General features: G+C 39.0%; 1 protein-coding gene across 4 annotated transcripts in view; it reads right to left on the reverse strand.

Moving 5' to 3' along the window:
* The window catches only part of PLCB4 (phospholipase C beta 4), a 380,701-nt gene that overhangs the window by 39,892 nt on the left and 328,395 nt on the right, over positions 1 to 12,414 (reverse strand). For all 4 annotated transcript variants that reach the window (XM_046679316.1, XM_046679314.1, XM_046679315.1 and 1 more), the window contains 2 exons: positions 11,563 to 11,727; positions 8,969 to 9,173 (listed from right to left, as the gene is read on the reverse strand). In XM_046679316.1, coding sequence (XP_046535272.1) covers positions 8,969 to 9,173; positions 11,563 to 11,727 — 370 coding nt within the window. The remainder of the gene's footprint in view (positions 1 to 8,968; positions 9,174 to 11,562; positions 11,728 to 12,414) is intronic.

The raw sequence follows: 12,414 nt of genomic DNA on the forward strand, positions 1-12,414 counted from the left end.
GCCAGGGGGAGCTAAAGTTTCCTAGATACTTGGAGGCTATGGCACAGGCACTGGAATCTTTTTTTTTTAAAAAAAAACAAAGCAGTTTGCTTTTTCTCACTTGCTTCTTTCTTCTGGACTTAATGGAAGTTTTACTTATTTGTATTTTTAAAAAATATCATCTATTTTGGGGTTTAGTGCCATTTCCAAAAGGCCGGGTCTCTCCTAATGAAGACTTTCCATGTATATTCTGTTTTTCCCCTCCCTCCCTCCCACCAGCCACTTCTATACAGAGTTGAAAGCATCAACTTAGGCATCCCCAAGAACTGAAAAGGAGATAGTGATTCCTTAGTACAGAATTCTACACATTCACTTAGTGGCTTTTTCAGGAGAACTCTTGTTTTTGGTTTGTTTGCTTGTTTGTTTAATCACTGCTTTTCAAGGCACTTGATCTTGGTGCCTCGTTGATGAGCTCCAATCAGGTCACGTAGAGCCCCCAATGTCCTCACTCCTGGCTTCCCTCTCGGTCCACATTCTACTGTTTCTACCTCATCAAGAGGTAAAGGCAGCAGAAAAATACATGTCCCCTACTGGCTGCAAAGTGATGCTAAGAAAGATCAACAAATCCCTTAACTATGATTTTGGATTAGCTCTTCCAGCTTCTACCACGTGATTAAGCATTTCCCAAACTGCATTTCCTAGGATGTTGGAAGATACATTGGGTGCTCAGGGCAAAAAGATCCTGTGGTCGAATAAGATCGGGAAATGCTCATGTCTCCCCCTCTTCTTGGGCTCCACAGTATGTCTCAAGGAACTATGCAATAAAGGGCCTGTTGAAATTCCCTTAGCCTAGCAATTCCCAAGGTATTTCACCATGATCCATCCTGCCCCCTTTCCCTCCAGAGCTTTTCTTTTTGGTCTTCTTACTAATATTTTCTGCAGTTCAAAAGATGCCACAAAAATGGATAACACTGCTATGCAAATTAGTTTTTCAACAAATATTTGATAGAGAGAATAAGGCAAGTTTTAGCATCCACGAAGGAGAGGATAAAATGGAACAACTTTAAATTGTATCAGGAAATCCTGAGATCACACTCCAGGAATGGCATCTTAATTAAGGGTGTTCCTCCTCTGGAACTACCTGATGTAAGAAACGGCCAACTATCTTTGCAAAGCAACCCTGTGAAGATGCTGGGCAGAGTGAACCCTCCCCCCGTGATCTATCTTTAATCACAAGGGAGGTGGAAAGGGGAGGTGGGCAAATAAGCAAAGGACCACTTCAACTTTGCTTATGTCAAATAGCCTAGCTGCAGAAGAGAAGACAAAATCTACAGTTACAGAAGCAGTGAGAAGCACAGCTCAAGGAACAAAGAAGCTTATGAAACACAACTCGGAGTGACATTTAAATATACTGCTGATGCGCCATACATTCTGGAAGCATAGCATCAACTCTTAGTTGTTCTCCTCCCGACCAGTCAGTAATCATAAAAGAAATATAAATGATAATACCCATCAAAGCAACAGTGGGTGGGAAAAGAGAAACACTGACACTTGTTTAATTGTCATCAGCTTTGGAACTGTTTTCCGTCACCCCCGCAGTGGCTGACGTGTAGTGATAAAGCACAGTGAGGGGTAAGTGCCGCTGACAACGGTGTTTGCACCTTCAGATAAAGCAGCAAAGACAGCCTGTACGCTGAGTCTCACTGGATTCGACAAAGGAAGAACGTACCTTAGCACCCAACCCAGAACTTATCTTTTGTGTATGAGCATGAGTAATAGACAGGGCTGTTTCACTCTATGCTCAGTAGAAAAATAATACTGAAAAAATTAAACTGAGGCTTCTTGATTCATCCCTAGTCATCCCTCTCCTCACTGTCAACATTTCTTCATGTCAAAATTTCTGAGAGTTTAGAGACTTCATCTCTGTTCTTCAGCCCAGAGATATTTTACATCTAGGCCACTTAGGAATAGGATGATTTACGAAGAGTTCAGAAGCTCTGGGAGCCATCCTTGCTCTGTTACTTCTTTGTGTGTCTTGGGAGTTACACTGTGGTAACAAGGAGTAGTTGCACTAAAATTCCCTGCCTCTGTCTCCTGAGGGGCAAGGAAGGAAACCAGAGAACTGACAGGAGTGGAAGAGGGTCGGGGAGAAAGCACTGGCTCTAGATCCATCTCATGTGGGAAGGAACAGAGTTCAAGGCTTCCAAAGAATGCCATATGTGAGAAGAAGGAAGTAATTATGAGCAATTGCCAAAGTACCGAATCGTCTCATCAGCAGGGACTCATCATTATATGCTGACCTCACAGCACAGAACCTTAATGAATAAGGGACCAGCAGCTCCTGTAAATGCCCAGGCCCTCCTAAGGAACTGTCTTAACTTGGAAAAGCCTCTTAGGGACATTTTTCTTGTTTCTATAAAACGATGCCACCCTCCTGACATCACTGAGACATAAAATACATTTAAAAATGACATAGAATACAGAGTGGTTGGTGCTTAAATACAATCATGGTAACATTACTAAGTGCATTAGAATTCTGAACCTTCTTAGTAGGCACACGATTAAGAGATTCTTCTTAGGATAATTAATTGCTTGTTACAAAATAATTTACTGCAGCAAACGAAAGGGTAAGTTAAGAAGAAAATATAACCAATGGATTTTTCTTTAGCTTGTTAAAAGTAGTTGAAAATAGGGGCCGGCCCAGTGGTGTAGTACTCCACTTTGTGGCCCAGGGTTCGCGGGTTGGGATCCTGGTAGTGGACCTAGCACCGCTCGTCAAGTCACACTGTTGCGGTGTCCTACATAAGACAGAGGAAGATTGGCAGCAGATGCTAGCTCAGGGCCATTATTCCTCACAAAAAAATAATAAATAAAAATTAAAACACTTAATGGAGGGGTTGCTATGGTCAGGTACCATTTACTCTAAGAGTTCATTTGATCTTCATTTATGAGGTGGGGACTGCTGTCATCCTTCAGCTGCAATGAGGACACTAAAATGTAAAATGCTACGAATAACTCATACAAGGACGGCCAACCAGTGAGCTGTGGGGCTCCAGCCAGCGTTCTTACATATCTGCTACATGGCCTCAGCGAAATAGCATCCATCAGGCCAAGAAAAATAGACAGTCTTTGAATCCCCAACCACTACAGTCATAGAACTTTATCTAGATATTGAAATGTAGTGAGACCACCTTGGAAATTATTAGAGAGAGATCTAATGAGTAATAAAATTTGATTTAAACAATTACTTAAGAAAAAGAGGAACAACTCAATTTAAAAAAACAAAGGGTACTAGTGTGTATTTTTAAGGAAAAGGAATACAAGCGACCAAGAAACACATGAAATATGCTCAATGTGACTCATACTTGTAATTATGCAAATTGAAATGATGAGATATCATTTTTACTACCATTCCTGGAAAAAATTAAGAATTTTTTAGAATCCAGAATTGGCCATGGTGAGTGAGAATAGGCAGCCTCATATTCACTGTGTGGGAGTACATACTGATACAACCCAAAGGGCTGGATAAAGAGATAGTGGAATATACATATAATGGAATATTATATAACCTTTAAAAAGAATTAAAAGCCCTGTATGCATTGACATGAAATGGTCTCCATGATATATTATGTAAAGAAGCAAAGCTTAGAACAGAGTGTATTATATTACCTCATTTGGTTCACTTTAAAAGGAGCTATGTATAGATGCACATTTATACACATAAACTTTATGTATATACATATTTACTTATATATACACAAATATGCTTTGTTTTATAACCTTCCACTGTTTTAAGATATTCATGTTTTTATTTTAAAATGTTGTCAAGAATTATCTAGGTGGCAGGATAATATGCTGCTTTAGTTTTTCTAAATTCAAAATAAATACATATTTTTAACATTCTTCCATCTGCTATTTTCATATTACCTTGCTGTTACAGAAAAATAGGGCCAAGTATAAATTTTTTTAAATTTACAGAAGTTATATATGCTTACTTAAATTTAAACAACCCAGAAGCAGTAAGTGGAGTCCCGCCATATTGGACAGTGATGTTCTTGGAAGTTACCCAGTGCAGCGGGCTAGTTCCACCAAACCCTCACCTCCACTCTCAAAGAGTATCTACTATTAAAGTTGGGTGTATGTCCTTCTAGAATTTTTCCTATGCACTTTATGTACAAGTGTAAACAGATAGTTAAGGGTCTTTGTAAATAATAATGAGATTGTCTTGCAATTTGCTTTTTCTCTCAACTGTAGATCACTGTCCTCTTCCTCTGTCTGAACACTGAGATCCAAGTCAGTATTTTCAATTGGTGCATAGTATTCTATAGAATGGCTATAACATATTTAACCAGTCCCTATTGATGGACTTAGGCTGTTTTTCATCTTTTTAACACTAATAATGCTGTATGGCATTACAGCACAGACTTAAAAAATTTTTTTGCATTCAACAATCTGATTAAAGAAATAAATAATTGCTAAGTTAAGTAATTGGTGAACTATAAAAGTTGGGACTTAATTAACTTTGTCAGGCATAAGAGGTCTTAATTCTGTAACTTGCGGAGTGATTTTGGATGAACTGACCTCCCTACAAAGCTAAAAAGAGGGGCCGGCCCCGTGGCCCAGTGGTTAAGTTCGCATGCTCTGCTTCAGCGGCCCAGGGTTTTACCAGTCTGGATCCTGGGCGTGGACATGGCACCACTCATCAGACCATGCTGAGGCAGCATCCCACATGCCACAACTAGAAGGACCCACAACTAAAATATGCAACTATGTACTGGGGGGATTTGGGGAGAAGAATAAAGAAAAACAAAAAAAGAAGATTGGCAACAGTTGTTAGCTCACGTGCCAGTCTTTTTAAAAAGAAAGAAAGAAAAAAGCTAAGAAGATATAATTTACCAAATTACTTAGTGACTTGAAAAGGTGGATATTTTCCTTAAGATGTGATGCCAAAATTATTCAACAGGAACAGCACACTCTTCTTGCTGAGTAACACTAGTCTTTGAGGATGCACCCTCAAACATGCACCAGATCTTTTCCGTTTTAGCACCAAATACCCTGTTTCAGCTTCCTCAAAATGCATAAATAAGTCCAGCTGGCACTTTCCTTATCAAGGCCGTGGCCTGGGCTGCTTTCCTGGCTGGAGAGAAAGCCTGTCTACCTCTCTGCTGTGATGTATTATTCATCTTTCAAGGCCCCAAGAGCTATTGAAGTCTCCCTCAGCCCCACTCCGATTAATCACTCCTTAGTTCAATGCTTCAAACACCCTCTGGCTTACGACACCTTGGACATTTATATAAAGGTTACACTTATTTATGTATATGCATATACCTGGCTTATGTATAAGTGTACAAAGTTGGAAAATTCTTGAGGGTAAATGTACATGACTTCTTCAACTTTACATCTCTTTCCCAGGTCATTCACAGAGTAGGTACTAAATAATAATTGCTAAACACACCTTTTCCTTTGAGAAAAAAATCTTTAAATGAATACACCAATGAAATTCTGTTTTTACTGATTAAACTAGTAAAAGTTAACAAAAGTTCTATCTCATACGCTGCTGATGGGTTATTTGGCAATCTGTATCTACAGCTTTAAACATGTATACACTCCTTGATGCAACAAATCCACTTCCAAGAATCCATCTTCAGGAAACGATTATCAATATTTCCAAAGCTTAGACATAATATTGTTTTCAAGAAACAAAAATGGAAATGACTTCAACATTTACCAATAATAAATTATGGCATAAGTAAAATGGAATTCCATGCAGCCAATAAAAATATTTGATGACATGGGAAAATATTCTCCATTAAGTGGGGGGAGGGGGAGAGATTAACTCTCTGAAGTAATGAGTATGTACAGTAAGATCCAACTGAATTAAAAACAGAAGAAATGAGACTGGACGTAAAGGAACCAATATGGTTTAATGGAGTTCTCTCTGGGCGGTGGATTTATGGACGACCCTTCTTTCATTCTTGTGCTGTCAGAATCTCACTCTGATATATATTGTAGCTTCTTTACCTTTTACAGCATAGAATCTGCTAAATGTATTTGTGGAATGAATGAATGAATCCCTATTATCCTTCTTTAGGCACATAAAAACCTGATGATGTATATTGACAGCTTTCTTTTTTTTCCCTAGAAAATGCTGGAGTGCAATGATGCAGAGTTTCATTTTGAACTTTTCCTATAGAAGCAACAAAGAACACCAATGTGCTAGGGAATAGGGACTCTACAGATTCTCCACTGCACTGGTTGAGCCCATAAATGTTCAGATCTGAATGTGGTAAGTTAGTTAAGCAGATGAAATATGAACACATTGTGTAAGTCAAGAGGCTGTAAAGAAGATCAGAAACCTGGAAAAAGGCAGTTCTTATATTCTTATTTTGTTATCTTCAGGTAAGTCCTTAAATAAACTCTTATAATGTCTGCCCTCAGTTTCTTCACATATAAAAGAAATGACCAGAGAATTCTGAATAAACCGTCTTTGAATGTCAACACTGAAGTTAAGACTTCAATTTCAGAATCCCATCAATGATAATGCAATACAGAAATTTCAAATGCTTCTGATAAAAAGTAAGCAATTACAGGGGCTGGCCCAGTGGCACAGTGTTTAAGTTTATGCACTCCGCTTCAGCAACCTGGGGTTCGCAGGTTCGGATCTTGGGTGTGGACCTAGCACCGCCTGTCAAGCCACACTGTGGCAGCATCCCATATAAAATAGAGGAAGATTACCACAGATGTTAGCTCAGAGACAACATTCCTCAAGCAAAAGAGGAAGACTGGCAACAGATGTTAGCTTACCAATCTTCTTCACACACACACACAAAAGTAAGCGATTACAATGACATGTTAGGAAAGAATACTGGCAACACTATTTTTAAAGAGATTAATTTGAGTGGCTGAGTGGTTAAGTTCGCACGCTCCGCTGCAGGCAGCCCAGCGTTTCCTCGGATAGAATCCTGGGTGCGGACACGGCCCCACTCATCGAGCCATGCTGAGGCGGCATCCTACATGTCACAACCAGAAGGACCCACAACTAAGAATATACAACTATGTACTGGGGGGCTTTGGGGAGAAAAAGGAAAAAAATAAAATCTTTAAAAAAAAAAGAGATTAATTTGAATCAATATGTATATAAATAGTGACACTGGTAATAAGCTACATTATAAATATAGGTATTTCTTGAGCATAAACCCACATATGGCCACATCCATTCTGAACAATGTCCTATTTCTGGACTCTATATAAAGTGCTTGACCCAAAGTAAGAGCTTAACAAACTATTTCTTTCCCTTTTCTATTCCAATAGCCCATTTCCCTGGAACGAATTACAGAGTTTCATTTGAAAAGTAACCCATGCAGAGGCAAAACTTTTAAGTCTTCCGCCGTATTTGTTTATAGAACTTTTTCTAAAATGTGTTAGGTTTTGGATACTGCCTGCTTTCTAAGCTCAAGTAGGTGGAACATGATTTAATTCATCTGCTGATGGCTCAAGGCCATCACGTGCTCCGACACACACTGCAGGTCTCCTGTCTTTTTTCTGATCCACTTACCCAGCCTCACAGCGCCCCTCCTAGCCTCTTTTCTGGGCTCTTATATCTGCTACTGTATGATGTAGCTTCTAATGGGCTTCCTTTTTTTATGAAAAACAAAGGAGAAAGAGGAAGGAGTCTTTCCTCTGTATTTTGTGAGTGAAAAATCTTTATGGCTTACTTTACTTTTTGAACCTACAATCAAGTGGCTAAAGTTGAGGATTAGTTGCAGAAAATCTGCCTTCCAGAGAAGCATTATGAAAAACAAACAATTATTAAATTAAACTAACGTTATCAAAAACAAACAACAAAACAACCCCAAATTCCCCCAACAAAACTGTGATATGTTTTAGTACCATATAGAAATGATACCTGTATCTATAGCCACACACACATGTGTGTACACATTTTTGAGCCTTGCTATGTCATATACTGTAATGGTGATCACTTCACAAGAATGTTGTGAAGGCCAGGAAATGAGGGGCTTGAGAGGTTAGGTCACTGTCCCAAGGTCACCCAGCCAGCAGTGAAGAGTTAGAATTTGAACCCTTGGTTAATTTGACACAATCACTCTGCTGTAGTGTTTCCTTATGGCTCCAGAGACTCTGGGAATATAGAGGATCTCTGTTTTCTTTTAATTGTCTTGCCTTAGGTGGGGGTTATAAAAAGTTAATATGTTTGGGTTTAAGCAAACTCTTATGATTGGTCCGGCTTTTGATTCCTCCCATTGGTTACCTTAGTAAAACCAAAGGTTGTCTTCTGTGGACTGACAACTGGGACTTTTTGTGAAATTGAACTCTATTGTGGATTTGGAAGAAAATCCAGGCATGTTGATAGGTGAGATCAATTTAAATCTTTTAATGATACCAATTGATATCTACAGTTCCACATTATTTATGTCCTTTCCCCCCTTTGAATGATGGTATTAAGTATATCCTTCACAAACATATTTGTAAAAATTGATAAACAACATAAAACTATAGTATTTTAAAATAAGAAAGAATCTTAATGATAGTATAGTCTTGCTCTTTCATTTCTTATGAGGAAACCTGAGGTTATTATTTATTCTTGATTTCTTTGAGGCTACAAGGGTTGACAGCAGTGGCAGGAACAGGCTTATTTATTTATTATTTTTTTAAGATTTTATTTTTTCCTTTTTCTCCCCAAAGCTGCCCGGTACATAGTTGTATATTCTTCGTTGTGGGTCCTTCTAGTTGTGGCATATGGGACGCTGCCTCAGCATGGTTTGATGAGCAGTGCCATGTCCGTGCCCAGGATTCGAACCAACGAAACACTGGGCCACCTGCAGTGGAGCGTGCGAACTTAACCACTTGGCCACAGGGCCAGCCCCAGGATCAGGCTTATTTTTAACCACTGGTGAAATACTGTATAATCTTGTAAACTAGGACCTCATATACATATATATCATTTTCTGTACCCAAATGTTTAACTTACCTCCAAATCCATCAGGCACATATGTTTTAAGAACAATATTGCAGAAAATCGTTGGCAGTGATAGTGGTTTATTTCCCTCATTTCGAAGGGATATGTGCCGATAACCTGCTTGGAGGCCATCCAGTGGAAGAATCCTCTGGCCAATCAGCCTGCTGTTGTCATCATACACGGCTATTCTCAAGACTGCCAGGTCAGGGAGGATTACCTGCAAACAAAAAATGGTGCTTTTCATTGATTTTTGGAATACAGCTCCCAAGAACTGTATCTCTAGGAACCTGGACCATATCCACACTCCTCTTCACTCCTCCTTTATGGTGAAAATAAGCTCACGATCAATTTACATTCCTAAAGTGCACTGTATAAGCAACAGTGCCAAAGCCATTGGGAAAGGCAGTTGAACAGGTTTCCTGGAAATCGCCTCATTGAAAACTTTAGATGGAATGGATGTGAAAGATAACTAGTCGATCCTTTGTCATCTTTCCCCATCCTCACCCATGTAATGGATGAGCAAAAGGAAACCTTGAGAAATAAAGTGACTTTCCTTAATCTCAAAGATAGTGACACTGGGCATGGGAATCAGGCTCTTGACTTCTAATCCTGTGATCTGTCTACTATGTGGGTTGCCTCCGATATCGAGCTCGGCCTGTTTTTAAGAATATGGAAAGTATCTTTGAAGAAACACTCATGTATAAAAGATAATTTACATTTAAATTTGGACTCTCCCTTTTTCTTGCACTCCTCAGTTTTTAAGATATTTTGGAATATTAAATAGAGTAAGATGGGGCAGCTAGAAACATAACATATACCCAAGATATCTACTCTTGTAATCCCCAAAATGAATAAATGGACAGAGAATCTGAGCTCAGATAGCAGAATCCCTAATTCAGACATGAAATAGCAACATGACAAAAGAAAATCCAATGTTTTGAATTGGGAAAGCCTTTTCACTGAGTAAGACAAACGAAGACACCTTGGCTGATTTGTGTACTGTGTCTAAAGCTAGACAATGGATTGGTTGCCCATTTGTGCCTGGAGGTTATAATTTAATTCCAACTTCATGCAGATGAAAAGGAGGAATCAGGGCTGACCCTGTGGCATAGTGGTTAAGTTCAGCGTGTTCCACTTTGGTGGCTGGGGTTCACAGGTTTGGATCCTGGGTACAGAACAATACCGTTTGTCGGCCGTGCTGTGGTAGTGACCCACATATAAAGTGGAGGAAGACTGACACAGATGTTAGCTCTGGGCTCATCTTCAGCCAACATCAGTCACTCTTTGTTCCTCATGTAATGAAAGGAGACTTACTTTGTGAGATTAGCTCAAAGAACAGAAATGATAACAGGAAAAAAACAAAGTTAAGAGATTCGGTATCAATGAATGAAAGGCAATTTAACTTCTGCAGAACAGTGAAGGACCCAGAATTGCATCCTGCTTCTGGGGGCAGTAATATCACAGGTAAAAACCAAGTCTGATATTTCCTTACTCATCAAAAACAAAGAATGCCTGAAGTCAACTTGCTGAATTTCTAGAGATGGGTATAGGGATCATTCATTATGCTAAAGGACACTGGTCATACTGACAACAGATCCACTATAACAAATTGGAAAAGCCTGGGAAGAAAAAAAGACAAGCCACAGCTGTGTATTCTATACTCTGATGTAGAACAGAAGGTGACACTGGGGGGTGTTGCATGGATCACAGAATTCACATCACAGGGAGAGCCTAAATTTCAAAATGGCTTGAACTACACTGATCTTCTGTAATCTGGTTTCTGTAAACCAGTTAGCCTATTCTGAAGTTGATAATCCCTATTTTTGTTAAGATAAGAAGCCAATTATCTGTGTTGCATGACATACAAATGGCACAGAAACACCTGGAAAACCTGTGCCTAGAGACGCAAGAAACCATTTTGGTCAGGATAATAGAACAATTGAGAGAGAAAAACAGATATTCTTGGATACAGTACTGCCAATGCATGGATTTTTCAATACCTCTTCAACTCACAAAAGAGAAACAAAGAGAAAAAATGACTACAAGATAAAAAACTGCATCAGTAGAGAGAATGACTGTGATTGGTCTTAGGATCAAGGTATATATAGTACTGGGGGAAAAAACCCAAAAACAGCACATGAAGCATAGAATCTGTGGGTAGCAACAGGTACCACACTTACGGGAGGCACAGGACAATAACACTGACCCATTTAAGGACATTTATTGGCCTTAGTTTTTGGTGCAACATCCTCCCTGTCCTCGTGGCTAAAGGAACAGTGCGAGTTCCTAGCTGCTGCCAGGACAGGGAAGAACTCCCCAATGTAGGATGACCACCAGTGAGGACACATCCTAAGTAGACCACAAACCTGGAACTTGGGTGTTGCCATGTAGGAGGTGGGTTCCTCCAAGGAGGAAAGGAGAGCCCAAACGAGAACAGGGACAAACAGAAACAACAATCATACGACAGCTACAGAACTTATCCAATAGAAAAGGGAAAAAGAAGACACTTTGGGGTGAATAACTGTCCCCATATCACACAGTGTCTATGCACTAAAATGTGGCTCCCAAGTTAACAGAGTGAGTCTGACACATTGAAAATGTCCTACCTTCCGAAATACAAATGATTCTTCATTGTAAACTGGATTGAGTCCATTGTTCATCACCATGCGAGTTCGGAACTCCTTACGTATAGTGTCCGTGGGCAACCCATACATGTCAACTTCTACATATGTGCCAATTTTCTTGTCTGACAAGAACTGACCTGATATGACCTGCAGCATCACAGAAATAAGATGAGAGAGAAGTGAAGTCTCTGTAATAGTCAGTTGCAGAGAATAATGTGGAAGAAATTCTCTGTTCATCTTTAGAAATTTTATTCTCTATGGAAACAATGTATTCATTCCTTATTTAAACTAAAACATCATTGAGTGACAACCATATGCAAAAAACTCTTCCAGGCAGAGGTTCTACCTTTGATAACTGTCTAGAAAAAGAAAGAGGGAAATATATATAAATCATATAATACAGAGAAGTAGTATCCACAGCATCTTCATTTCACCTAACTGGTCACATCTACGAAATGAAGTGATAGGTTCAAATATGCCCTAGGACGCCTTCATAGCTCCAAAATTGTCATACCACATTTTTACTTAATTCTTTTAAAAGTCTTGAAAAGAGACACACAGAAAGAAAAGCAATTGCTAAAATGTGCCTGTTATTCTTTAATAATATTGACACTGGTCAGCTATGATGACAGTATTATTTTTTGTAAAGACTAGCATTAAATTCTATCTATTATAAAGCTACAGAGAGACTTTTTTATTTACTTTCCAAATGACTGTAGCCATTTATTAGGTTTTTTCTCACATTCTCTAATAGCTAATAATTTTGAAACAGTTTTTTGAGATAACTAACATACAATAAACTGTACCTATTAAAATGTACAAGATCAGTTCTAA

The sequence above is a fragment of the Equus quagga genome, chromosome 12 (genome assembly GCF_021613505.1).
Source record: "Equus quagga isolate Etosha38 chromosome 12, UCLA_HA_Equagga_1.0, whole genome shotgun sequence".
NCBI lineage: Eukaryota > Metazoa > Chordata > Mammalia > Perissodactyla > Equidae > Equus > Equus quagga.